The sequence below is a fragment of the Ceratotherium simum genome, chromosome 2 (genome assembly GCF_057802395.1).
Source record: "Ceratotherium simum simum isolate JZ-2026a chromosome 2, ASM5780239v1, whole genome shotgun sequence".
Taxonomy (NCBI): Eukaryota; Metazoa; Chordata; class Mammalia; order Perissodactyla; family Rhinocerotidae; genus Ceratotherium; species Ceratotherium simum.
Window position 1 is genome coordinate 38,715,621 of NC_141901.1, and position 26,484 is coordinate 38,742,104.

Below are 26,484 nucleotides of genomic sequence, written 5' to 3' on the forward strand. Positions count from 1 at the left end.
ACTGATGGTTGGAAAGTAAATTGGTACAGCTACTATGGAAAACAGTGTGGAGGTTCCTCAAGGAAAATAAAAATAGAGCTACCATATGATCCAGCAATTCTTCTTCTAGGTGTGTCTCCAACGAAACTGAAATCACTATCTTAAAGAGACATCTGTACCTCCATGTTCATTGCAGCATTATTTACAACAACTAAGACAAGGAAACAACTGAAGCATCCACTAACCGATTATTACTAAAAAATGTGAGATACGTATATATACAAATATATACACAAAATGGAATATTATTTAGCTATAAAAAAAGAAACCCTACCATTTGCAGCAACATGGATGGACTTTGAGGGCATTATGCTAAGTGAAATAAGTCAGACGGAAAGACAAATACTGTATGTTCTCACTTATATGTGAAGCCTAAAAAAGATGAACTCATAGAAACAGGGAGTAGATTGGTGGTTTCCAGGCATGGGAGGGGATGAGGAGAATAGATGAAGGTACTTAAAGGGTACAAACTTCCAGGTATAAGATCAATAAGTTCTGGGGATATAATGTACAGCATGGTGACTGTAGTTAACAATACTATATTGTATACTTAAAAGTTTCTAAGAGAGTAGATTTTAAAAGTTCTTACCACATTAAAAAAATGGTAATTAAGTGAGGCGATGGATGTATTAATTAACCTTATTGTGGTAATCATTTCATAATATATACATGTATCAAATCATTACATTGTACACCTTTAACTTGCACAATGTTGTATGTCAGTTATATCTCAATAAATTTGAAAAAAATCTTAAAAAAACTCCAGATTAATTAAAGATCAATGAAAGTGGTTATAGAAGATAGGCAACTCTGACAGCCAATCATACGTTCTGCTTCTTATGTTGGAAACACTCTTCTTCGACTTTTCTACCTGGTGAACTTTCAATCATTCTTAAAGGCTCATTTCTCTTTCAAAATGTAACTTATATCAGTTCATAACCCTGTTTAAAGGCCTTTGAGAGCTTCCCATTGCACATAATTTAAATGCATACTTCTTTTTTGTCCTGAATGGCTGTGCATGATCTGGCCCCCATTTAAACTTCCAATCTCATTTCATGCTATTCTTTTCATCTAACAGCACATTCCAGCCATGTGGGCTTTCCTCAAACAAACCAAATTTGCTGAGCCTGGGGAAGTTGTCCAGAGGAATAGGTTTTGGGGGAGAGGAGCTATCAGGAGTTTTGTTTTGGTTGTTTTGAGTCTAAGATGCCTTTTATATTTCCATGTGGAGATGTTGAGTAAAAATTTAGGGGAGAGGTCTGGGCTTCAGACATAATCTGGGAAATCATTGCATACACAAGGTATTTAAAAACATGAGACTGGAGGACTTCAGTCACAAGAAAATGAGTGAGGACTGAAAAAAGAGATGAGATTCAAGAACTGAACCTCAGGGCACCACAACATTTAGCTTGAATTCCCCTGAAACAAGGATTTATGTGAAGATTTTCAACTGGATGGTAATCCCAGGAAACACTTGTGAGGGATTGAAGAAAATAAGTGGGAAAGGGAGATAATTCATCAAAGTGATTACTAATGAGCTGGTTACTGCTATGGGCAACTGGGTCTCCATCCCACTGGGAGTCTTCTAAGGAACTGTGTAGAAACCACTTCACAATTGTCTCCCCAAGGGATGGGGAAGCTGGGGTATTTATCTACTAACTCCTATATCCTATTGGATTGAAGTTGTTCCTGTTGGTGTTAAATCCTGTATACAGATTTGAGCAACCTCCTGAGAACCAGTGAAAGCCATAGGTAGAAAAGTCAAGAAATATGTGCACTTGAGATGGAAAGCTGTCAATGTGTACAAGAACTATCCACCACACATGTAGGACACAGTGAAGTAGGAGTAAACATGAGCCTGTGGTATCTTGGAAGCCAATTGAAGAAAGTGTTTCAAGAAGGAGACATAAATTAACTGTGCTGATAGGTCAAATAAGATGACTGAGAATTCACTACTGGGTTCTACATCATGGGGTCCACTGTCCATAGATGCAAAACAGAAATACTCCCCTTCGAGGTTCTGCTATCTTCCTAGGGCATTGCAAGGGCATAGGACACAAGTTGCTGCCTCATATAGAAGTCAGAGCCACCCACTTCCCTGGTTTTGTGGAATTTATCACCCTCTTTCTTCCATTTACTTCTCCCTTCCTTCCTTCTGCCATGGAAGGTTAATTTGAGTTATTCAGTGGAGTGGTTGAGGCAGAAGCCAAATGTGAATGGTTTGAGAAGGGAATGAAATTGAGGAAGGGGTAATAAAGCTAGTGATAAAAGAACTGGCTGTAATGATGACACTTTTAGCTACTCTACCTATGGGACTTTGCAAATAAGTGACTATTGTCCTCTGGCGCTGCCTTATGCTGTGTACCCAAATACTTCAGGTTGAGGTCTGTCTTGGTCATTTTTCTCCCCCTTAATGTTTTCTCTAAAACTGCCTTTGCATGAGTTTAGGGGAACATAATCCATAAATAATGGATTTTCTACCCTCCACCCTATCTCTCAGGTCTGGCTCTCTCCTTGTCTCATTCACTGTCCCAGAGAATATTAGGGGATTTTCTGTTTCACAGGGGGATTTGCAGCCCAGGCTCTCAAGAGCCTACTGTGTGCAATCAACCACCCCAACAGAGCTGCAGCAAGTGTGTGAAGTTAATGCTGTGAAGTCTTTGTTGGGCAGGAACCAAGGTGAGGCCAGGCAAGAAGGGCTTGTAGAAAGGAACCATGAGCTGTGGACCAAGGGACATTTCTTTCTGTCCCAGGTATTCTGAGGTCAATATACTTCCAGTATATAAGTGACTCAATATTGTGTCTGGGATGGTAAATATCTAACAGACAGATTAGAAGAAAAGTCTTTCATATAAGCCCCCGTGAGAAATTATCATCTCTTTTAGAAAATTCATTTGTTGAAGACATGGTTTATTCCCAAGTCTAGAGCATCTACCAGAATAAGGTGAGTACTGGAAAATAGTTCTGACTCTGATTTGTATCTGCTGTGCATTTCAGAGCTGGTGCCAACTGTGCAGGTGGCTGTGCATCCCAGAAATATTAGTCTTCAGTGCATGCTCATGTCCATGACATCTCTTGAACAGTCAGAAGGTGATATCCCTCCAACTATTTCCTGTCCAGGCTGCTCTCTCAGCCTCTTTCTAAGCAATATCTGAAGTGGTACCTACTCTTGACTGACTCAGCAGACCCAAGTGATACCATCATCCCTACTGTGTTGGTGGATGCTCGTATTCCAAGCTCTCATTGTAGATGATGTTCAGTGACAGCCTGGAAAGAGACTCTGCCTTGTTAACCCTCCAGAGGAGGAGAAAGGGAAACTGCAGTATCCAAGTCGCCTTTCTGCTGGACTCTGTCTCTTTGAGAAACTCTGCATGAATTGGGACCTGATAAATCTTATCTCTAGTAGTGACAAGACTTATCCACAAGTAGTTATCCCAGGGACACAGGAGGGGAGCCCTGTCAAGGTCAGAAAAGTAGGAAGGAAAACGTTGGAGGTAATCCCTGGTTATCTGATGACAGAGAGGGAAAATCTTTGAAAATATTAGTTTAGCAGGAAGGCTTTTCGAATTGCTGAAATTAAAGAGAATTGCTCCCAGTTTGCCTGGGACAGTATTGGTTGATGTCTGTTGAGGATCAGTTAATTTCTGTTAATAATTTTTAGTGAGCACTTTCACTCTCAAAAGTATCCTGGTTTGGATAATAAATTTTATGTTCATTTTAGCATTAAGGAATGGTTAATACTTGAGAATTGCATTTGAAAAGATGGAGATGTATAGAAAGTATGACATTATTGCCCAGAGCTTAACACTTTCTTTTCCCTCCAGAGCAAACACACAAAGGATCCAAAATGTGGATAAGGTGAATCTGATTCCTTGCCTGCTTCCTCCCCATGATCCTTTTCTCCCTTCCTTAGGTCTTTACCTCAGTATTTCTTCATCAGGACTACTCAGTAATCTATTCTGAGGGGAAGATGATCTAGATTGTGAGTATTCAATAGGATTGGACCACAATTCAATTTGGATCCATGAAGATTCTCTGAAAGTTGTGAGAATGTTCTCATCTCATGATTTGCTCCTGATGCAGGATCTCAGGTCCAGCATGCTCCTCAGAGATGCTTGGGAAACTAGATAATTCATTTTCACTCTTCCTCTAACTCATGCTTTCCCCTCCTAGTGTGTCTTTTCTTCTACTCTGAGGTGAAGGCATCACACCTTACGGAGGCTTGACACGCCATAATGGGAAAGGTATGTCTAATGGCCCAAGTCCAGGTGTTGTCTACCGACTAGCTGTGGCCAGAGTTAGAATGCATCTTCTTGCTGAGAGTCATGGTCTAGGGCAGCTCTGTCCAATAGATATGTAATAGGAGCCACATATATAATTTAAATTTCTTTAGTAGCCACACCGGAAAAAAGTAAAAAAGAAACAAGTGGAATTAATTTTAACAATATATTTTATTTAACTCAATATATCTGAAATATTATCATTTAACATGTAATCAATATAAAAAATTATTAATGAGGTACTTTACATTCTCTTTTTTTTTCTTATTAAGTTTTCAAATTCTGGCGTGTAATTTATACTTACAGTACATCTCAATTCGGACTAGCTGCATTTCAAGTACACAAAAGCCACGTGTGGTTAATGGCTATTGTATTAGCACATCCTCTTAAACATTTCCCCAATTAAGTACACTACTCTCCAATCCGATTCCTGCTTCAGATCTTCATCACGTCCAGGTCATCCTCTCACCAATTCACCTTCTATATGTTTAGTTGTGTCTTTCTCTGACCATCACCCTGGTCACCTAGAGCAGAGGTCACAAAGCTGTGGTGCTCAACAGAAATGCTTTATGTTTAAACAATTTTAAAAATTAGTCTCAAACATTTAAAAATTAGTAGATTTTACATGAAATTCTGGTTTCCTTGAGCAATCAGGTGATCTGGCAACATGTCCTTTTAACCTCATGGCAATGACCAACTGAAACAGAGTAGCAACTCCTCCCTTAGATGGGGAAGGCTTCCTCCAGCCCATCACAGCCCCACCTGGCCCAACTCACCATCTGAAGTGTCCATTCCCAAATTCTCAGTAGAGCGTATAAAGCCTTTAATGATTTATCCTCTATCTTTGTCTCTTCAGCCTCATTCCATGTCAGTACTTCCTCATATTTTGTCCCAACCACATCAAACTACAAATATCTTGGCAAAATGTCTCACTATTTCATGACTTTATGATTTTGTATGCTCTCTTTGCTCTGTTTAAAAATGTTCTTCCATACCTAGACGGCTAGCTGAACTCCTATTCATCCTTGGAAAGTCAGCTCAGACATCACAGCTCTGGAAAGCCTTGCTTAATTCCCATACCCCTTCTCCTTTCCTAATATAAATTCAATTAGATTCTCCCCTATGTTACTTCTGTACTTTTACCATTTCAGTCATTATGCTTATCACACCTTCCTGTGTTTTGTTTGCTTATACATCTTTCTTCTCTACTGTACTGTGAATTCTTGGCACTTAAGGGACACGTGTTTTTTATGTCTTTATACTCAACATGTTGTATAGTGCATGGTACATACTGCCATCTTCAGAGACCAACAGGTAACACCCTTTTCTTACTCATCCAAGTTTGGAACAAATTGAGAGTAACAGGAGTCATGCAGAAGGGATCAAACGTCAGCTTTCTCATCAATAAAAGTTACTTTGGAGGAAGTGGCTTAGCTGTGTGACCAAAGTGGGTTCTCTTATAACTCACCACTATACTAGGCAGATTTACCATCCCGGCCACAGGCTTCTGGACAATCATGAGCCTCTGCAGCAGGGGCAGACACCTGTTGTATGGCTGATGGCAGATTAGAGAATGCTGAGGCCTGGAAGCTCAAAGAGAGAACCCAGGTGGCACCAAGCCAAGCATGCTTAGTTGCTTCTCCTAAATAAGTCACATCTTCTTGATAATTTTCTTCCTGAGGTATGGATAGAAAATCTCTCCCTTTTATGGAAACATAAGGAGCAGAGGATATGTACTCCTAACACTGTATAGCAGAGATCAAATAAATAAATGAGTAATATTAATTTGAAGGTGAAATCAAAGTGATAATGCATGTTAGTACCCAGCCACAAACCTATGTGTAACTGTATTAGCTTTTGCTGTGGTAACAAACCACATCAATATCTCATGGCTTACAATGTAAACTTTTATTTCTTGCCCAGGCTAATTGAGGGCTGTAGGTCAATTGAGGTTTTGGTGGGCTCAGCTGGCCTCAGCTGGACTTGACTCTAGGTTGTGGGCTGCAATCAAGTTTCCTCTGCCTTCTCATTCTGGGAAGTGGTTTGAAGGAGCAGCCAAGCCAAACCATGCAACTGCAATTAAGTGTCTGCAGATGCAGCAAATACCTTGTACACTTAAATCCCACTGGCCAAAACATATCACATAGCCAAGCCAAAAGCCAGGGAATCAGGAACATCCCCTCCTCCCAAAAGATACTTGAGCAAGTCACCTGATAATGAGAAAGTACGTATAATTCTAAGAAGGCAGCCAATAGTTGGAAGCCGTAATCCAATCTATTACGGTGACTTGAAACAAGTTTCTTTTATTCTGCAGGCCACATTTTCTTCATTCCTAATATATGAGAATAAAGCTTCCTCCTTTTGACCACTTATCTGGGCACCATAAAATTGACACATAAAATTAACCATATTAGCTTCCCCTACAGAAGGCAAGCCCCAGCTTGTTAGATATGGCCAGGAAGCATTGTAAATCTTTTTCCTCTGCATTATGCTATGGTATTTCTTTCTCTAAACTCTTGCTTCTGAGTTCAGATCACCTCTGTGCCTTCGTTACTACTCCATGGAGCAAAAGGTGCTGATTTCCCAGTAGAAGTTCCAGATGCATTATCTTATGAAAATTCTTAACCTGATTTTGGACCCCAGTGACAAAATTCTTTTCACATTTCTCTCCTCCCCAGTGGTGTTCCCTTTCACTCACTGCCTCCTGAATCAGATCCTATCCCCATTTACCTCGTTAGAACCTTGGTGGATAGGTTCATGGTTTTTTATTTCATCACAGTATTTCATAAGTAATATACGTGTTACATTTCTTAGCATGGATGTATCATTTATTATGTTGTCAAAATAAAAATGTGAGAGCTTAATAAAAAATGTAGAGCCTTTAAACCCATAGGGAAGGAGAGGAGAGATATTTTAATCTGAAGAAATTGTGCAGGCAGCACAGTGTATGCAAAACCCTGGGTTTAGAGGCTCCACATTTCTTATTGAATTTTCTGCCTGGTTCCCAACAGTGCTCCCTCTTCCCTCCAGTTTTGCACATCACTGATCACTTGTTTCTTTTGTCAGTCTTCCTCTTCAGACTTGATATCTGGACTTGGATGTCATTACTGAATAGCATCTTCCCATGTTGCCTAAAACTTAGCTTTCACACATTATCTGGTTCTTTTTGATATCAGATACTCAAAGATTTAAAAAATGCTGAAAATTAAGATAGCTTATTCTCCTCTAATTCGTAATCTGAATTACATATAGACTTCAAGGGCCAAAAACAGGTAGTCCCAATGTGCTAAAGGAAGCAATGGGAGAGATTACAAATATCCTGATTTTGGGTGAAGGCAGAAGTAACATCACAAATGCCAGGGTTAGTAATAATAGTGAACTCTCTCCAAATGCCCAGAAGCCAATTTGCATATGCCTATTTCCTGTATTTAATTTTCAAACCGCCGCCAGACTGTGATTTCCTGCGATTTTGTTTTTCAGCCATTTCATGCTCACTTATTGGTATTCTGTGAAACTTTAAATACAGAAGCTAGTATCTCACGAAGAGCTTGACTGTGTACAAATCATCATATGCAACAACTCTCAGACACTACACATAACCTGGGTGGCAGCTCATCAATCCCTGGCTTAATGGCATGTTTGCATAGTGTGACTACAATAGAGGCTGCTGAGAAACAAAAGAATGTGTTGTTTGACATAGTCCAGGAGACATCCCTATCAAATATGAAAAGTATGCCATTTGAATTTCAGCAGGACTAGCCTGATACCACTCTCATCAAAGTCAGAAACTGCCTTTGGGAAACTTCCTTCAAGAAGCTCAGTTCTTGAAGAAGGACCTGATGTATTTCCTTCAAGTTGTGGAAATTGAACCAGACTATAAAATGGAGCACTTTTTATTTTTCAGCCTCCACAGGACAGGAAATAGAGACGGGTCATCTGAAGGCTCTTGTTCCTTTTTCTATTTCTGTAAACTTGTGCAGCAGAGTGACTTCTGACCCTGACTTCCTCAAATATCTGACAAGCCACCACCTCTTGACTACGAGGTGAATTCTTTTTTCAATGAGAGAACATCTCCAGTTGCAGTGCCCCACCTGGTCCTCATGCTGCTGAGGCTCTTGCTGTTGATCTGCGGTGAGTAGGACAACTCAGAGCAGGGTATGGGATTCCAACCACTGGGGCCCTGCCTCCTGAAGAGCTGTGGGACTCCTCAGGACTAAGTTTCTGCCTGGTGATGCTCAGGGATGCTGATATCTCTATTTCTAACTGAGGGCTCAGAGTCAGGCAGAAAGTGGGAAATACTGGAAAGCCAAATTTTTGAAGAAAACTTCCACTTCAGATTTTCTGTCATAGGAAGTGTTCACTGTCTGTCTTTCTTTCCAATATTAATTCTGTCTTTGTTCTTGGTGTTTTCAATAGTCACAGAGATAATTCATACCACAAATTTCCCTCTTAGTTCCTTGCCCTTCCTACTATCAGCATTATTTCCCTTTATCCCTTCTTGACTTCCCTAGTCCTACTGTCTAACCTTAGAATTTATCATCACTAACAACTGCTCCACTTTCAAAATCTTTGTTTTCAGCATCCCCACTGTGCCCTCCCACCCACAACTACATTGTATTTCCAGCTTACTTTCTCTAACACTCCATCTCCAACACGTCTTCAACTCCCCAGGATTACTTTTCCATCGCCAATTACTACACTCCGTGTCCTCACTTGTCACAGCATTCAGCTTAGATCCTGTAGTCCATCAAAATACTCCCTTGGATACACCTTCATCGCTCTTCCCCCATAGCACTCTTCTGATTAACACACTCTTCTGCGTGCTTCACACCCGTGCCTAAGCAGCTGAATGTGACTTTAAAACAAAAGGCCCAATCCTGTTGACTTATCTCCCATTAAATGTAGGACCACAAATCTCAGGTGACCATCAGCAGTGCCAGGCAATCCTCCCACACTTTCATAGTCAATGCTCTTCCATTCTTGGTGACCACTATTTCATACCTTCTTTTTTCTCCTCAAACTTCTCCCTTCTTACTCTCAATTTATAATCTTGCTTCCTATTTCACTGAGAAAATAAAAGTGATCAGAAGAAAATTGCCTCACTTTCCTACTGCCATGCCTCTCAACCTGCCTATCTTTGCATCCACACACTCTGCCTTTTCTCTCCCTATCATGAATATATTGTCCTTCATCCTATCATGAATATATTGTCATTCATCCTATCAAAGACAGAACGCTCCAGTTGTACATTGGGTCCCAGACTCTTGCTTTCTCAAAAACTTCGCTCCATCACCAAAAGTTTTCTCCATTCTGGGTTATTCCCTAAATATACAAACATGCTACAATATCTTTTATCTTAAAATAATAGAAATGTGACGTAGTGTTCTCCCCATTTGCTGCACCATTTCTCTTATCTCCTTTTATAAAATTTTCAGTGAGTTGCTACATTTACTTCATCTAATTCCACTTTTTCTTTTTTAAATTCATTTTTAACTTAATGATAGTAGGATTCACTTTTTTGATATACCATCTATGATTTTGACAAATATTTAGGGTCATGTGACCACTAACACACTCAAAATACAGAGCATTTACATCACTTCAAACACTTCCTCATGCCCTCAATTTCTTTATAGTCAGCTTCTCCCCCATTCCTAACCCTTGGCAACTGCTAAACTGTTCTAGGTCCTTATAGTTCTTCCTCATCCTTCCTTGAACCCACTTCATTCAGTCTTTCATTCCCACCACTCCATTGAAGCTGCTTTCGCTAATACCATCAACCACTTCCATGTTGCCTCATCCAGGATTCAATTTTCATTTCTTATTTTCTTCAGCCTCTCAGGAGTATTTGACACAACCAGTCCCTCTTCTGGAAATGCTTTTTCACTTGGCTTTGGAATACCATATTCTGCTTATTTTCTTTCTAACTCAATACCTGCTGCTTTTCTGACCTCAAAATGTTTGACTTTCCCAAGGTTGGTACCTAGACTTCTCTTCTCCATCCATAATCACTTTCCCAAGCTGTACAGTTTAGTTACCTTATGTGCCGCTTTAAGCTTAAACTGCTTAAACTCAAGCTTTTCTCCAGCTTTGATCTCTCCTTTGAACACCTTTCAGAGATTCAACTGCTATTCAGCTGTCTAATAGATATCTTAAATTCAACATGTCCAAACATATCTTTTGATCTTCCATGTGTACCACCACTACCACAAAACTTAAGCTACTTTTCCCCATCACAGCTTCATTTCCATAAATGTCACCACCATTCTTCCAGTTGCTGTAGCCAAAAATCTAAGAATCATACTTAATTCCTCTCTTTATTTTATACTTTATATCCAATCCATAAGTAATTCTTATGGATTCTACTTTCAAAATTTATACTGAAATCTGGCACTTCACACCACCAGTACTGCCTAACCTGAGCCATCATCCTCACTCTTCCAGACTAAATTCCTGTTAATGTTCTCCCTGCTTCTCTTGCATGACTATCGTCTTTTCTTCTCATAGTGTAAGAGTGATTTTATCAATGTAAATTAAGTCAGAACTGTCCATATCTCCCCATCACATCTCAAATAAAATCCAAAACTGTTACCAATTCTGCAAAGCTCTCCATGACTGGCTCCTGACTACTTCGAACACACCAATATCTACCACTGTCCCCCTACCTAGTCAGTTCCAGGTACACTTGCCTTCTCATTCCTCCTTGGACAAGCTCATTCCTTCTCAGGGTCTTTGCATTTGCTATTTCTCTGCCAGGGATGCTCTTTCTTAAATATTCAGAAGGGTTGCTCTCTAATTGCATTCAGGTTTCTACTCAATTGACATCTATCTAAACAGTCAAGACCATCCTAAGATACTCTGTAACTTATTTCGCTGCTTTATTTTTCTTATAGCACTGATAACTCTCTGAAACCATGTTATATATTTATTTTTTAATTGGCTTTCTACCACTATAATGTAAATTACTTGACAGCAAGACTGCCATTCATATTTACTCTTGTAACCCCAGTGCCAAGTATAATGTCTGGTGTATAGTAAGCACCCAAAATTATTTGTTGTATGGATGAATAAATAAAATGTGATTTTCACATTTTAGCTAGCCACCATTGATTCCCTTCTCCTACCTGAGGAAATAATTATTCAAATAAGCATTTAACCTAAAGGAAAACAGGCGTTTCAGACTAAAAATGGGATAGACTAGATAATAACAGTGAGATAATATTTAGTGAATGCTAAATAAATTCCAGGCACTATTCTAAACATTTTATGGATATCAATTTATTTAATCCTCACAAAAACTCTGTGAGGTAGGTCTATAATTATCTCCATTTTAGAGAAAAGGAAACTAAAGCACAGGGAGATGAAGTGTTTTTCCTAGGGTAACACAGCTTGGAAGAGGGAGAGCCAAGATTCAAATCTATGCCATCTGGCTGCAGACTCTCCATTTTCCCCAGATTTTTCCATTCTTGATCATTATGCCATAATATTATAGTCAAATCCTTGAGAGTTAAGAGAATCATTAGAGGAATCTGAATTCATTCTCTGGAACTAAGCCTCCTCTGATCTGAAGTTGGTAAATAAAGGGGCATCATGTCTTGAGCACCAGCCCTTCCACTCTCCTTGCCTGACTGTCGTTACCATGAGTCAGCCAGTCTAGTGCTGGATCATCAAGACTTTCGAGATGAGGGGATGGCAATCAGGGACGTGGAGAAGGGAGCTGCCAGGTTGTTATAGAACAAAGGCACCACCTCCTAACCATAAGTTAGAGAAGTTATTGGAAATCCCTTTCTGATGATAAAGATGAATTATGTGTTGTTTTGTGGGCAGATGTTTTGTGGGTGATGTGGAATGTGGGAAAAAGAACAGAGAGAAAGAAGGAAGGGAGAGGAAAATAAGGAGAGAGGGAGGGAAGAAGAGTAGAAGAGAAGGAAAGAGAGAGAAAGAGTAATGGAGAGAGGAAGGGAGAGACGTGGGGATGGCATGGGGGAAGGCAGATGTGTTGTTGGGAAAGCTCTTGGGGATGTTAAACTTTGTGTACATTTGGGATTTGCTGCTCTGTACTGATATCTGCTGAATTCTCTCCTAGCTCCACTCTGTGAACCAACTGGTGAGTTGCACTTCCCTTTCTTCTTCATGGTCAGTGGGTATCTTGTCACTTGAGCTAATGCAAGAGGCCTGTGGATGGCTGTCTGACGTCTGGTGACAGCCCCTGAGATATACAAATGACAGCAGCTCCCTTGGGCCCGAGCTGCTTGTGTTCACACCAGTTTCTGTACCTGACACATGCCTGCTCAGCTCAGGGGCACTTTTGCTCTGACCTTCTCAAAACCACAGTCCTTTTTCTGGGAAATCCCAGCTTAGGGAGGAAGATACTGTTTGCACAAGGAAGTCAGGGGGTGTCGAAGATTGACATTAGAAGCATCTCTGCCCTCCCAGCCCCAGGGGCTCCCAGGGTCCTGCTTATTCCCCAGCTGGGTACTCCACCAGGAGTGATGGAGGAAATGCTGAAGTCACACATCCATGGAGAACATGACACTCTATCCTCGGGCCATGTGCAAAACAAAGTGGTACTGCTGCCTCCTTCCTGTTTTCAGCCCTGCTCTGCAGCCACAACTATTACCCCGGTGCAATTTCTCTCTCTCCGACTCTGGTTTCTGCAAACTTACTTCATTGCTCTGATCCTGATTTAAAGTTTTACTTTTACCAGATGAAGAGAGGAGGAAATTTTCCCCCACAAGGAATCTTTCACTAAAGCGTGTTTAAATCTAGTCTATGGCAGAGCTGCTTTCTTGTACATACCAACCACAGGGTTAAAAGAGGTTATCCTTCCACCTCAAGAACACAGGCTGCATGTGCAACTAGGGAACACAGGATTAGGAATTCCCATGACTAGAGATATTTAGAATCAACTCAGCCTTCTGGGTTCCTTACCCGATGTTTGCCCAACTCTAACTCATGCCTTGTGTTAATGCCATGATGCATTGTACCTGGCCCAGCTTTTACCTCATAATTGCATGTGTCCAATCCTAGCCTAAGCAGAAATCCAAAGCCACATCCAGGATGAAGAAACAAAGCTTCTGTCACCAGGAATTTTCCAGATAGTCTCTGTGGCTGAGAATTATGTGAAACAAACTCTGGGCTGCAGGACCAAGCTCCAGACCCTTACAAACTACCCTTTCCAGTGTCCTACTTCAACCCCACCCCAACCTCATTCAGAAGAGTTGGTTACAGGTGCCTAATGCATATTTTATTCCTTTCTTTGCTCAGCCACCAAAGCTGAGGAGGTCCTCTGGGGACTTCTGCCTCTAGGTCCTCTGGGGACTACAGTTTTCCAAGGAGAGACAGTAACTCTGATGTACAGGGTATTCCATGGCTCAGCACAGAGCACAGAGCAACCATGTTACCATGGTTGAATTTACTTTTGAAAAGTTCCAGGGTAAAGCATTCCAATAGGAAGTCTTCGAGATTACAGATATTAGACCAGAAATCATCTCTCAGCGATCTAGAACACTTAGCATTTTCATCTGATGTGGAGAGAAAAAGGCTTTTCCTAGGAAAATCCTTAAAATTTCCCAAACAGCAGAGGCTCTGAAGAGTGGCTAGACAAATGCACAAGGAGCCAGTGCTACCAGGGCTTTGATGTTTCATGGGCTGCTGCTACTGGGGCAGATAAGGAGATGAGTTGAAAGCAGGACACAACTTGACCCATCTTTAACTCATACAGAAAAGAGCCCTATGACCAAAAAGGGATACATCCCTGAGGTGTAAGATGTGGATTGAATATGCTCCTTATGACAATGGCTTCTACAGAACTTTGTATAGAGGTCCCTGATGTGTGCATGCAGGGCATTTCCAGGCAAGTGCATGCCTGGTCCTTCCATTAGGAATAGCAGTAATAGGTACAGGCGAGAAATAATAAAGAAGAAATTGAGTTTCTCTAAGTCTTTCCCAGACTGATCGATCCTCTGGTTCTCATGTTCTGTTTTTGAAAAAGATAGTGTGGGTCTGAGATGTCAGAGGAAAGGGAACAGAAGAAAATAATCAATATAGCCTACAACAAGGATGAGTGAAATATATTCACTTTTCCTAAAACTTCAAGCATCGTCATCTCCAAGGCTAACCCCAGTGACAGTCATCAATAACCCTGCACTGTCTCCAAAAAAGGTCTTTTTAGTTCATGGATAAAACTACAAAGACTAAGAACCAAGTCAAAGGTAAGAGTTGCCTTGTGGAAGGAGGTGATGCTGTACAGGGGCAGGATGTGCTGGGGGTGAGCAGACGGCGAAGAAAAGCCCAGGGGCCACTTCAGGGGACAATATGAGGGGTGGTCTGTGTGTCCAAACAACTGGTTCTTTGAGTCTTGTCTTAAATGCTGAGAACACAAAGTGCCTCTTACCAGAAACTCTGACCCCCGTTGCCCTGTAATATGTGTTTAATCCTTTTCTCTAGTGGTGTTTCTGAGAGCCAGCCCTTCTCAGCCCATAGAGGGGAACTCAATGACTCTGACTTGTAAGATCCAGCATGCTCCACTGAAGTCAGACGCCCAGTTCTGCTTCTTTAAAGATGGTCAGACCCTGGGGCAGGGCTGGAACAGCTTCCCGGAGTTCCAGATCGCCACCATGTGGAAGGAAAACTCAGGGTCCTACTGGTGTGGAGCAAAGACAGCATCATCCAAAGCGATATGGAGCCAGAGTATCCAGATAGACGTGCAGAGTGAGTGCCAGTGGGGCCCTTTCCTGGGGTGGGCTGAGAAGGGCAGAGGCACAAGGCCGGTCTTCCCTGACTGTTTTATTCTGCTCCTGAAGGAATAGGAGTTGTTTGAAGGATATATCTGAGCTTCTCTCTTTATCGGAGTCCTTAAGGGATCTTCCCTTATCCTTGCTGTTCCCATTCAAGCAAACAGAAGAATGTTTAGGAAACCCTTACTATGTGTCTTCACTGTGCTGGAGAGTGTGGGGGAAATAGCTGCATAATACATGGTCCCTGGTTACGAGAAGCTGAGGCTCAACTGGCACCCTAAACAACTAGGGCGAAATATGTGGTGTGTAGGGTTGACTATTAATAGAAACCCCAGAGAAGGGGGAAATCTGACTGAGGTGGTAAGAGAAGGCTTTGTGGGGAGGGGCTTAGGGAGGAGAAGTTGGGAACTGATTTTGAAAGGTAAAAAGAAAAAAAGGAGTTTTGTGATTCTGAACCATGTTATTCCATGTCAGTGTTGCCACTTCTGACATCCTCTCCCCTTCTCAGACAAAGATGTATCCATTGTGCCATAAAGCAAATGTCTAATGCTTCTAGAAGGCTGGGCTTTCCCAGACTCACTCAAAACTCAACACTGGTGAACTTGGACCACCACAAAGAAACCACTGGACAGTTCATATGCTGCAGGCCCTGTTCTGGAGCTTCACACATGTTGTTCAACTGAACCTTCACAACTATAGGAGATAACTGCCATTATCATTTCCATTTTACAGATGGGAAATTGAGTCTCAGAGAAGTTCAGTAATTTGATCAAGCACACGTAGTAAGAGTTGGAACCAGCATTCAAACCCAGGCAGTTTGATTTGTAAACTGGACTTGTAACCATTATACTACCGTGCCTTGAAAAATGAGTTTGAGAGATCAGGGTTCTGGGAATCACATTGTCCTAGGCAGGGAGGTGATGCTGCATCCTCTATAGTAATATTATGGTATCTTTCTTACCCTACCACTATCAACCCAACCAATACCAATTCCACATCAGCAGAACTCCCCTCTGCCGCACCTCACCCCTGCCATTAAACTATATAGATTATTGACTTTATCTGAGGCCTTTGCTTTTGGGACTGTCACGCCTACTCTAGGTCCCTGAAACTCTCCCTACTCAGGGCCCTCCTATGTCATCTTGTGTTCCTGCAGGAGTTCCTGTCAGTAATGTGAGCTTGGAGATACAACCTCCAGGGGGACATGTGATGGAGGGAGAGAAGCTGATTCTTGTCTGCTTGGTTGCTGGGGGCACAGGAGACATCACTTTCTTCTGGTACAAAGGGGCCCTGGGTTTAAACCTGGAAACAAAGACTCGGCGTTCACTGACAGCGAAGTTTGAGATCCCTACGGTGACGGAGAGTGATGCTGAGCAATATTACTGTGCAGCTGACAATGGCTATGGCCCCAGTCTCAGTGGGCTAGTGAGAATCACTGTCAGAAGTAAGTTCCACTACCTTCAGCTCAGCCAGCAGGTCGCAAACTGGGTTCCATGTTCTCCTGGGGCACCCTGAGGAAGTTCAATGGGGCTGAGCCTCTGTGGGCAGGGATTATGAGTCTGTCACATCATCAGAGACCCTCTCTGACAGTCCACTATCTCTGTCAGTTCCAGTGTCTCGCCCTGTCCTCACCCTCAGGGCTCCCAGGGCCCAGGCTGTTGTGGGAGACGTGGTGGAGCTTCACTGTGAGGCCCAGAGAGGCTCTCCCCCGATCTTGTACAAGTTTTATCATGAAGATGTCACCCTGGGGAGCAGCTCGGCTTCTTCTGGAGGAGGAGTGTCCTTCAACCTCTCTCTGACAGCAGAACACTCTGGAAACTACTCCTGCGAGGCCAACAATGGCCTGGGGGCCCAGCGCAGTGAGGTGGTGCCACTCAACATCACAGGTATAGCTCAGGCTATGGAACTGTCTTGGTTAATATCTCTTGTCTAGTATCCTGGGAGAGTTTTGCTGACCCAAAATGTTTTTGGTAGTGTGCTACCAAAGATGAGGCTTCAGGGGGTGGTACTGTTCCGGGAGGTGTATCTGGGGCATGGAGGACATGAAGGCTGGGTGCCTCCCTTCTTTAATCCATGTGATAAGATGCAAGTGTCTAGATAAATAAATCCCATCCCATCCCTCCCTCTGGGAAGAGCAGACCTTGGCCTCAACCCACACTCAAGATGTCTGCTCTCCAAACCCTAACCCTTCTCCTTGGGAGCTCATGTACAGATCTTTCCCCTCAGTGCCTACAGAGGACAGAAAAGAGCTTCTAACTTCAGGAGTCATTGAGGGGCTACTTGGCATCCTTTGTCCCACCACTATCGCCCTATTATTTTGCTGCTGGCTCAAGAGAAAAATCGGTTAGTATTTATTGGGATTGGTATTTTGTTACTATGACCTTTGTTTTCACTGAAATAGGCTAGATTTGTGACAAGTATACTGTAAATGATGAATATATCCTGTTACCCACTCTACCTACAGATCTGCTCACAACCCCCAGCATGAGAATGGCACCTATTAAAGTAGTGCGGTGTTTTTAGTAAAGTTCTTCATCCTTCATGTGTTATCAGTCGAGGCTCAGCCTATATCTTGTGCTTCTGTGATTTAATTTTTATGCAAAAATGAAACTCTATTTAAAATAACTAATCAGCCGCTGGAGGAGAAGTACAGTTAGCAATTTCAGCTATACTGACCATCTCCCAGTTAAAGTCAATGCATCAATTCTTTTCTATTTATTAACGTAACATTTGTTTACAACACCATATAGATTTCAAGTGTATATCATTATAATTTGACTTCTATATACACTACAACACGTTCACCACCAAAAGTCTAGTTTCCATCCATTACCATACAAATGCCCCCCTTTACCACTTTTGCCCTCCCCCGCAATGCCTTAATTCTTGTTTGCCTTAGAGTATTGTCACATGGTTTTTCTTCTCCCTAAAATGCTCATCGACACATCCACACATTCTACTCAATGCTAGATCTTTCTCACTTTTCAGTGTAAACATCGTTTTCTCCAAGAGGCTTCACCTGGCCGCACTGCCTACGATTCTCTTCTATTATTTTTCATCAGAGTACCGAGTTATTTAGATTCATACTTTGTCACAATTGGTAATTACATATTTATTTGTATGTTTAATCTTGGTCTCCTTTTCTCCATTGAACAAGATGAAGATGGGGGCAAGAGAAGACAATGTGAGTTCTCAGTTAAATTCCAAGCTTTTACTGCATCTTTGGGTACCTCACCCATCTATAATGTTGATGGGGGACTGCATGCTTCTGAGAAGTCTTGTTGTGATAAGATTAGGTGGTGTGGTTGTAAAACCAAAAGGAAAAAATATAATAGGTGTAAGAGTTCAGAAGTGTGGATTCATGTCTTAGCTCTGGTATAAACTGTGTTTGGGAAGCTAGCTTAACTATTCTGGACCTGAGTCTCTTCATCTACAAAATGAAAGATCTGCCTAAATGACAACCAGAATGTTCTCTGGGCACACAATGGCATCTTGCTATGGACATGCTGGCACGAGGAACATTCCTCGCACAAGGGCTATATGAAAGCACTGAGAAAGAGTTCCTCCATTGACATGTGCGCTCATTTGTTTGACTTGCAGGAAGACGTTCAGCCAGGGATCCACCAGGGTGAGTCCTCTGCTTTTTCTGTGTTCACTGACAATGTAGAATAGTCTATTTAAAAAAATTTGAATTGACCTCTCTCATGAGCTTTTTTCATATTTTATTATATCCAAAACTGCCACTCCAGAGTCCTCCCACTTATAACTTTGAACGTTCACTTGCTATTCCTCTTCTTTTATATAATTAATTTAAATCTTCTTTTAAAGTAATTAATTTAAATCATTCATCATTCTTCCTAATTTATCTCCTTCGCTAAATATGCAGAATAAGAAAGTTACATTTCTTTGACCTGTTTCATGCATTCATTCAATCAATTAACCAATATCTGAGGGCCTGGAAGTCACTCTGTTGAGTACTGAAAGACATGAAAATATGGAAATACGTGGAGAGTCTTAGAGTAGTTAAGATGTATATGCATTTCTGTAATACAGGCCAGAGAGGCATAAACATAAAGAAAAATTGTTGATGAAGTTCTTTAGAAGTTTAGAGGAGGAAAAGATATTTTAAATACTTCCATCTGGGAATAACCAATGTTTAGCTGATATATTTTTATAGTGTATTATTGTTTATGCCAACAAAAAAAACAGATTTTTTTTTTCCAAATCAGGGTAGCTTTCTTTCAGTGGTACATATACAAGCAAGACCGTTTTCTCCTCAAGCTGCTTCTTCTGCCTAGCAACCTGTTTTCCATCTGGGGTGAATCAGTATTTCTTTATTCAGTATTTACTGAGCACCTATGATGTGAATGGAACTATTCCGGGTGTGGGCAATACCACAGTGAGCCAGTCAGTTAAGGACTTGACACTCAGGAAATACATAATCTAGTGATACTCTGCAATGCCCTACTCAGCCCAGGTATAGGGCTGTGGCTTGTACTATGCAGTTGTGCTGATTGCTGATTTTCCTGTAAATTAGTATTCTGCTCAGGACTTTCTATCAGGCGTCTCTCCTTTAGTGTCTTATTCATAATCCCAGTCAGCAATGTCTGGGACATCTGGGATGCTATCCCAGACAGATAGCATGTGTTTCTGTGTTTGCAGGAGCGCTCCCAGCCCTGTACCCCAACAACCCACCTACCTCAACTCACCTGACCCAGTGCAACAACAACCTATATACCAAAATGGTGAGGCTTCCCAAACGACCTGGGCAGAGTAGGTAGAGAAAGCTGAGGAAGGGGCAATGCGGCGATGTCTGCTAGGCAAGTCTGACCCTGCTGTGCCCCAGCCACTTCTGCAAATAGGTGGCTCATCTGTCTTCATAGCTGTGATAGGTGGTAAGTATGCAGTAAGTTCAATGGCAAGACGAAGGGACTGTGTCATGATGCTTCCTTTTTTCTCTTGCAGTGAATGTTGTAAGTGGGGATGAGGTTTATTCTTTGGTGTACCAAATGCAGCAGGAACTGCAATCAGCAGTAGGTGAGACATGAGGGAATGAATTTGTCTCTGACTTTTGCCTTTCCTGGAACCAAGAGGATAATCAGTGGCTGTGTATGGCAGTATGGCAGCGTTCTTCCTCACTGTTGCTTCTTCCCTTGGAGCTGACCATGAGCATTGCTGTGCCTATCTGAAGACTGGCCTTTGACTGGAAGCTGCCTCCAGGAGAGCCCAGTGCTGATGCTAACTTGTCTCCTGCGTATCTTCCCAGTCAGATGGCAGCATTGGAGATGGTGGCTTCTGCCTGCCCTCTCTGAGTAGGCCTATGTACTCCCTGTAGCACTCCATCACAGCTGCCTAGTTGCTGCTGTTGCCCCATCCCGTACATGCTAGGCCCAAAATTGCTGAGAGGTATAAATACCGGGAGGGACCTACTTACCTTCCCACCCCCAGGCTGCCAATTTTCCTCTGTATAGTACAGGAATCATATTTGTGATAGGGAGAAAAGCAAGACAGAATGGAATTAAATCCATAGGAAATAGACAGAAGAGGAAGAAGCCTTTACTAACGCTAATTTAGTGAAGGTGTTTATAAGTGGAATCTGACAGCATGTACCATACCTTTTCCTCCACAGTAGAACCCCCAAGGACACGTAATGAGGATAAGGTAAGTTGGAATCCCTATTGTTCTTTCCTGCATGTTCTTCCTCTCTTTCTTCTGGGGACTGGTTCTCAAACTTTTAAAATTGTGGCCACTTAGGAAAAACAAAAGATACAATGGTCTATCTTCTCCCTTATCTCCCCTCATAATAGGGATAAAAACATTTGGTTATAACAGTAAAGTGTCACTGTACAAGGAAATTTTGAAAGTTACATATACATTTACTTTAGCAATGGACATATGGATGATTTGCAGTTAAACTGTAGTGCGTGCCTAGTCTAACAGTTCTATTTACTTGAAAATCTTTATCATGAAATACTGTTGAACCATACACATATCACTGTGCTCTAAGGCTAACCCAACAACCTGTAGAAAACTAAATTACTATTAAACGAAGCTAAACCAATAGTGATTTGTGTCATTAAAACTCAGCAATTTGTAAACCTTGAACAATTCAACACATCACTGATGATACAAAAATCCCTTCAGAATATTGCAGGAATTCCAACTGTCCAAGTGTTCAAGGACAATAGGTGCTTTGTGATTTTGTCTAGTGTGGTGTGGCAGCTAGATGACTCAGGACAGAATTCATGTCCTTGGTCAACTGCAGTGACATGCTAAATTTAGTTTATGAATACAAAATTTTGACATCCTTAAAAAATGACAGCCTCTGGAACTAACAATGGCCCATTCGAATGAGAAAAGGCCTTGTAAGTTTTGACCAGCTTGCAGCTCATCAGGAGCACTTCTGTAGCTGACCAGTGGAATGTAGCCCTTTGAAAATGCTAGCCTAGGGTCAGAGTCTTCCGAGAGGCTCCAATTTATATGCTGTGTGGCACACTGTGATAGGATGCATCCAGGCTGATTGGGGAAGAGAACCTGTGGGAGGCATGTTCTTGTCTTCTCTGCTCTGTTCCTATCCATGTGCCTTTGCTTCTAGGACCCCTCAGCCATATATTCTTGGCTGAAGAAGGCGAACGATACAGATTTGGATTATGAAGATGCTATGTAAAGTTATGGAAGGTTCTGCTCTTTGGAAACCATCCATGACCCCATGCCTGAGAACCAATATGTTCTTCAGAGATCCTGGGGGAGTCAGCTGTCCAGTACACCTCATTCAGGTGCTTTCCTCCATGAGAATATTTCTGCAACTACTGTGAAGTGAAGTTGGCTCAAGCCCTGAAGAACTCACCCAGGAGAACCAACACAAATGCAGAAATGGGAAGGACTTTGTTACCAGAACTGGATTCCTACTGGATCTTTTAGGCATAGGTCAAATTGTGCTCTAACCTCTTTTTATAAGAGGAAACAGGATAGGATAAAAATAACTGTGGATCTTGGGGTAGAGGGACAGTGACTCTTAGAGTGCATGGACCCAAGGTTAGTGCTTTTGTGGGACTGCTCCATACAGAGAGCTGTGTCCATCATTTTGTTCAAGTGCTTCCTCTGCTCAGACAGTACAGAACTCCAGCCCTGCCACTTACTTTAATCATACTGTTTCTGTATAAAATATGACTCAGTGCATTTGGGGTCACCGTTACCAAAATAGAATTAAAATCAAGTTACATAAAAAGTTACTGTGGTTACACTTAATTTTAGGGACATATTTTGTATGTACAGGCTAATCTAGATGCGCTCACATCTATGGGAGATACAATCTTTGCAAGTTTCACCACATCCAAAGTTCTGTATTTGTTGCAGCCTCTAGAAGCTTTATGAATATAACTTTTCTTCCTTTATTCACAAACTTTTTGAAAATTAAGTAATATGGTCTGGAGTTTGTATTTTAATTTTAAAACAATCATACATTCTTCTAAATTAAAACAATTTAAAAGTATACGATGAAAAATTTAAGTCTTCCCTATAATCCAACACCACAAGTAGTACCCATTGTTAAAAACTTAGCATTGTTAAAATCTTAGCTTTGCATATATTTTCCTATTTTTGTGCAAACACTTATACATAAATACATGTAAATATATACATATTTAGAAATATACCTATATAACAAAATATCACGAAATAGTTTCAAGTCTGTATATAGATCTATTGTACTATTTTAAAAGGTTTGTAATATTCTGTTACATAGATAATCATAATATATATTTTTCTTTTTTTATTTTTGTAAAATATATAATATAAAATGTACCATTTTAACCATTTTTCAATTTATAAAATTATATTTCTATTATATTAGCAGTGAACAATTGGAAATTATGAAAATAATGCCACTTATAATAATAGCAAATATATAAAATATTTAGGTATAAATTTGACAGAAGAGGTGTAAGAACTGTATACAGAAAATTACAAAACATACTTGGGATAACATAAATATCTGAATATCTTGCATTCATAATTTGGATGACTCAAAATTGTTGAGATACCAACCCTATGCAAATTCATCTTTAAAGTCAATGCAATCCCAATCAAAATCCCAGTGGACTTTATTTTAGAAATTAACAATTTGTTTCTATGGAAATACAAAATGTTTGCTTTTTTTCTTTAATTTTATTTATTTTTTTTAAACTGCGGTAACATTGTATAAATTTCAGTTGTACATCATTATACTTCTATTTATGCATAGATTACATCATGTTCTCATGCTCATCACCCAAATGCAAATTACAATCCATCCCCACACACATATGCCTAATTACCCCTTTCACCCTTCTTCCTCTGGTAACCGCCAATCCGATCTCTGTCTCTATGTGTTTGTTGTTGTTTTTATATACTACTTAATGAGTGAGATCATATGGTATTTGACCTTCTCCCTCTGACTTTTTTCACTTAGCCTAATACCCTCAATGACTATCTATGTTGTTACAAATGGCCAGATTTCGTCGTTTCTTACGGCTGAGTAGTATTCCATTGTGTATATATACCACATCTTCTTTATTCATTCATCCCTTGATGGGCACTTAGGTTGCTTCCAAGTCTTGGCTATTGTGAATAATGCTGCAATGAACACAGGGGGCCATGTATTTTTATACATTGGTATTTTCACATTCTTTGTTGATAAATACCCAGTAGTGGAATAGCTGGATCGTATGGTAGTTCTACCCTTAATTTTTTGAGGAATCTCGATACTGTTTTCCATACTGGTTGCAACAGTTTGCACTCCCACTAGCAGTGTGTGAGAGTTCCTTTCTCTCCACATCGTCTCCAACATTTATTGTTTCCTTTCTTGTTAATTATAGCCATTCTGACGGGCGTGAGGTGATATCTCATTGTAGTTTTGATTTGCATTTCCCTGATAGTTAATGATTTTAAACATCTTTTCATGTGTCTGTTGGCCATCTGTATATCTTCTTTGGAGAAATGTCTGTTTAGGTCTTTTGCCCATTTTTTAATTGGGTTGTTAGTTTTTTGTTGCTGAGATGAATGAGTTCTTTATATATTTTGGATATTAACTCCTTATCAAATGTATAGTTTGCAAATATCTTCTCCCAATTGTTAGGTTGTCTTTTTGTTTTGTTGATGGTTTCCTTTGCTGTGCAGAAGCTTTTTAGTTTGATGTAGTCCCATTTGTTTATTTTTTCTATTGTTCCTTTGCCCGGTCAGACGTGGTGCTTGAAAATATGTTGCTAAGACTGATGTCGATGTCATATATTTTCTTGCAGAATTTTCATGATTTCAGGTCTTACATTCAAGTTTTGAATCCATTTTGAGTTAATTTTTGTGCATAGGGTAAGGTAATGATCTGTTTTCATTTTTTTGGATGTGGCTGTCCAGTTTTCCCAACACCACTTGTTGAAGAGACTTTCCTTTCTCCATTGTATATTCTTGGCTCCTTTGTCAAAGATTAGCTGTCCATAGATGTGCGGGTTTATTTCTGGGCTTTCGGTTCTATTCCACTGAGCTGTGTGTCTGTTTTTGTGCCAGTACCATGCTGTTTTGATTACTATAGCTTTGTAGTATATTTTGAGATCAGGGATTCTGATACCTCCAGCTTTGTTCTTTTTTCTCAGGATTCCTTTGTCTGTTTGGGGTCTTTTGTTGTTCCATGTAAATTTTAGGATTCTTTGTTCTATTCCTGTGAAAATTGGTGTTGGAATTTTGGTAGGGATTGCACTGAATCTATAGACTCTTTTAGGAAGTATGGACATCTTAACTCTGTTAATCCTTCCAATCCAAGAGCGTGGAATATCTTTCCACTTCTTTGTGTCTTCTTCAGTTTCTTTCAGGAATGTTTTATAGTTTTCAGTGTACAGATCTTTTACCTCTTTGGTTAAATTTGATTAAGTTAAAATACCTAGTTATTCCCTATTTTATTCTTTTAGTTGCAATTGTAAATGGGTTTTTATTGTTAATTTCTCTGTCTGCTACTTCTTTGTTGTATAGAAAGGGAACTGAGTTTCGTATGTTGATTTTGTATCCTGCAACTTTACCGTATTTGTTTATTACTTCTAAAAGATTTTTGGTGGATTCTCTAGGGTTTTCTGTATATAAAATCATGTGATATGTAAATGGTAACAGTTTTATTTCATCATTTCCAATTTGGATACATTTTGTTTCTTTTTCTTGCCTGATTGCTCTGGTTAGGACTTCCAATAATATGTTAAATAGGAGAGGTGAGAGTGGGCATCCTTGTCTGGTTGCTGTTCTTAGAGGGATAGCTTTCAGTTTTTCACCATTGAGGATGATAGTAGCTGTGGGTTTGTCATATATGGCCTTTATTACGTTGAAGTACTTTCCTTCTATACCCATTTTATTCAGAGTTTTTATCATAAATGAATGCTGTATCTTGTCAAATGCTTTCTCTGCATCTATTGAGATGATCATGTGATTTTTATTCTTCATTTTATTAATGTGGTGGATTATGCTGATTGATTTGCGAATGTTGAACCATTCCTGCATCCCTGGAATAAATCTCACATGATCATGGTGTTTAATCTTTATAATGTATTGTTGTATGCCATTTGCTAGTATTTTGTTGAGGATTTTTGCATCGATGTTCATCAGTGATATAGGCCTGTAATTTTCTTTTTTTTGTTGTCCTTGTCTGGTTTTGATATCGTGGTAATGTTGGCTTTGTAGAATGAGTTAGGGAGCTTCCCCTCTTCTTCAATTTTTTGGAAGACTTTGAGAAGGATAGGTATTAAGTCTTCTTTGAATGTTTGGTAGAATTCGCCAGGGAAGCAGTCTGGTCCTGGACTTTTATTTTTTGGGAGGTTTTGATTACTGTTTCAATCTCCTTACTGGTGATTGGTCTATTTGAGTTCTCTATTTCTTCTCCATTCAGTTTTGGTAGGTTGTATGATTCTAAGAATTTATCCATTTCTTCTAGATTGTCCAATTTGTTGGCATATAGCTTTTCATTTTATTCTCCTATAACCTTTTGTATTTCTGAGGTGTCTATTGTAATTTCTCCTCTTTCATTTCTCGTTTTACTTATTTGAGACTTCTCTCTTTTTTTCTTGGTGAGTCTAGCTAAAAGTTTGTCAATTTTGTTGATCTTTTCAAAGAACCAGCTCTCGGTTTTATTAATTTTTCTTTTGTTTTTTTTTTAGTCTCTATTTCATTTATTTCTGCTCTGATTTTTATTATTTCCCTTCTTCTACTGATTTTGGCTTTGTTTGTTCTTCTTTTTCCAGTTCCTTTAGGTGCGCTGTTAGATTGTTTATTTGAGATTTTTCTTGTTTGCTGAGGTAGACCTGTATTGATATAAACTTCCCACTTAGAACCGCTTTTGCTGTATCCCATAAATTCTGGCATGTCGTATTTTAATTTTCATTTGTCTCCAGGTATTTTTTGATTTCTCCTTTGAT

General features: G+C 40.3%; 1 protein-coding gene across 1 annotated transcript; it reads left to right on the forward strand.

Moving 5' to 3' along the window:
• Positions 1–8,419: 8,419 nt before the first annotated feature.
• Positions 8,420–22,055, forward strand: FCRL1 (Fc receptor like 1). The gene is made up of 11 exons (XM_087441248.1): positions 8,420–8,450; positions 12,406–12,426; positions 14,769–15,032; positions 16,215–16,502; positions 16,666–16,944; positions 17,285–17,401; positions 18,659–18,686; positions 19,721–19,803; positions 20,024–20,095; positions 20,688–20,719; positions 21,654–22,055. Exons 1-11 carry the CDS (start codon positions 8,420–8,422, stop codon positions 21,723–21,725), a joined length of 1,287 nt encoding a protein of 428 aa, XP_087297374.1. The 3' UTR covers positions 21,726–22,055.
• Positions 22,056–26,484: the final 4,429 nt, after the last annotated feature.

What these genes read in the sequence shown, in the direction of transcription:
- FCRL1 (XM_087441248.1), top strand. Translation starts at nt 8,420, where the DNA reads ATGCTGCTGAGGCTCTTGCTGTTGATCTGCG. An exon ending in GGTGCCACTCAACATCACAG is followed by an intron (nt 16,945 to 17,284) that starts GTATAGCTCAGG and finishes CTTTCCCCTCAG; the next exon opens with TGCCTACAGAGGACAGAAAA. An exon ending in ACAACCTATATACCAAAATG is followed by an intron (nt 19,804 to 20,023) that starts GTGAGGCTTCCC and finishes TTTCTCTTGCAG; the next exon opens with TGAATGTTGTAAGTGGGGAT.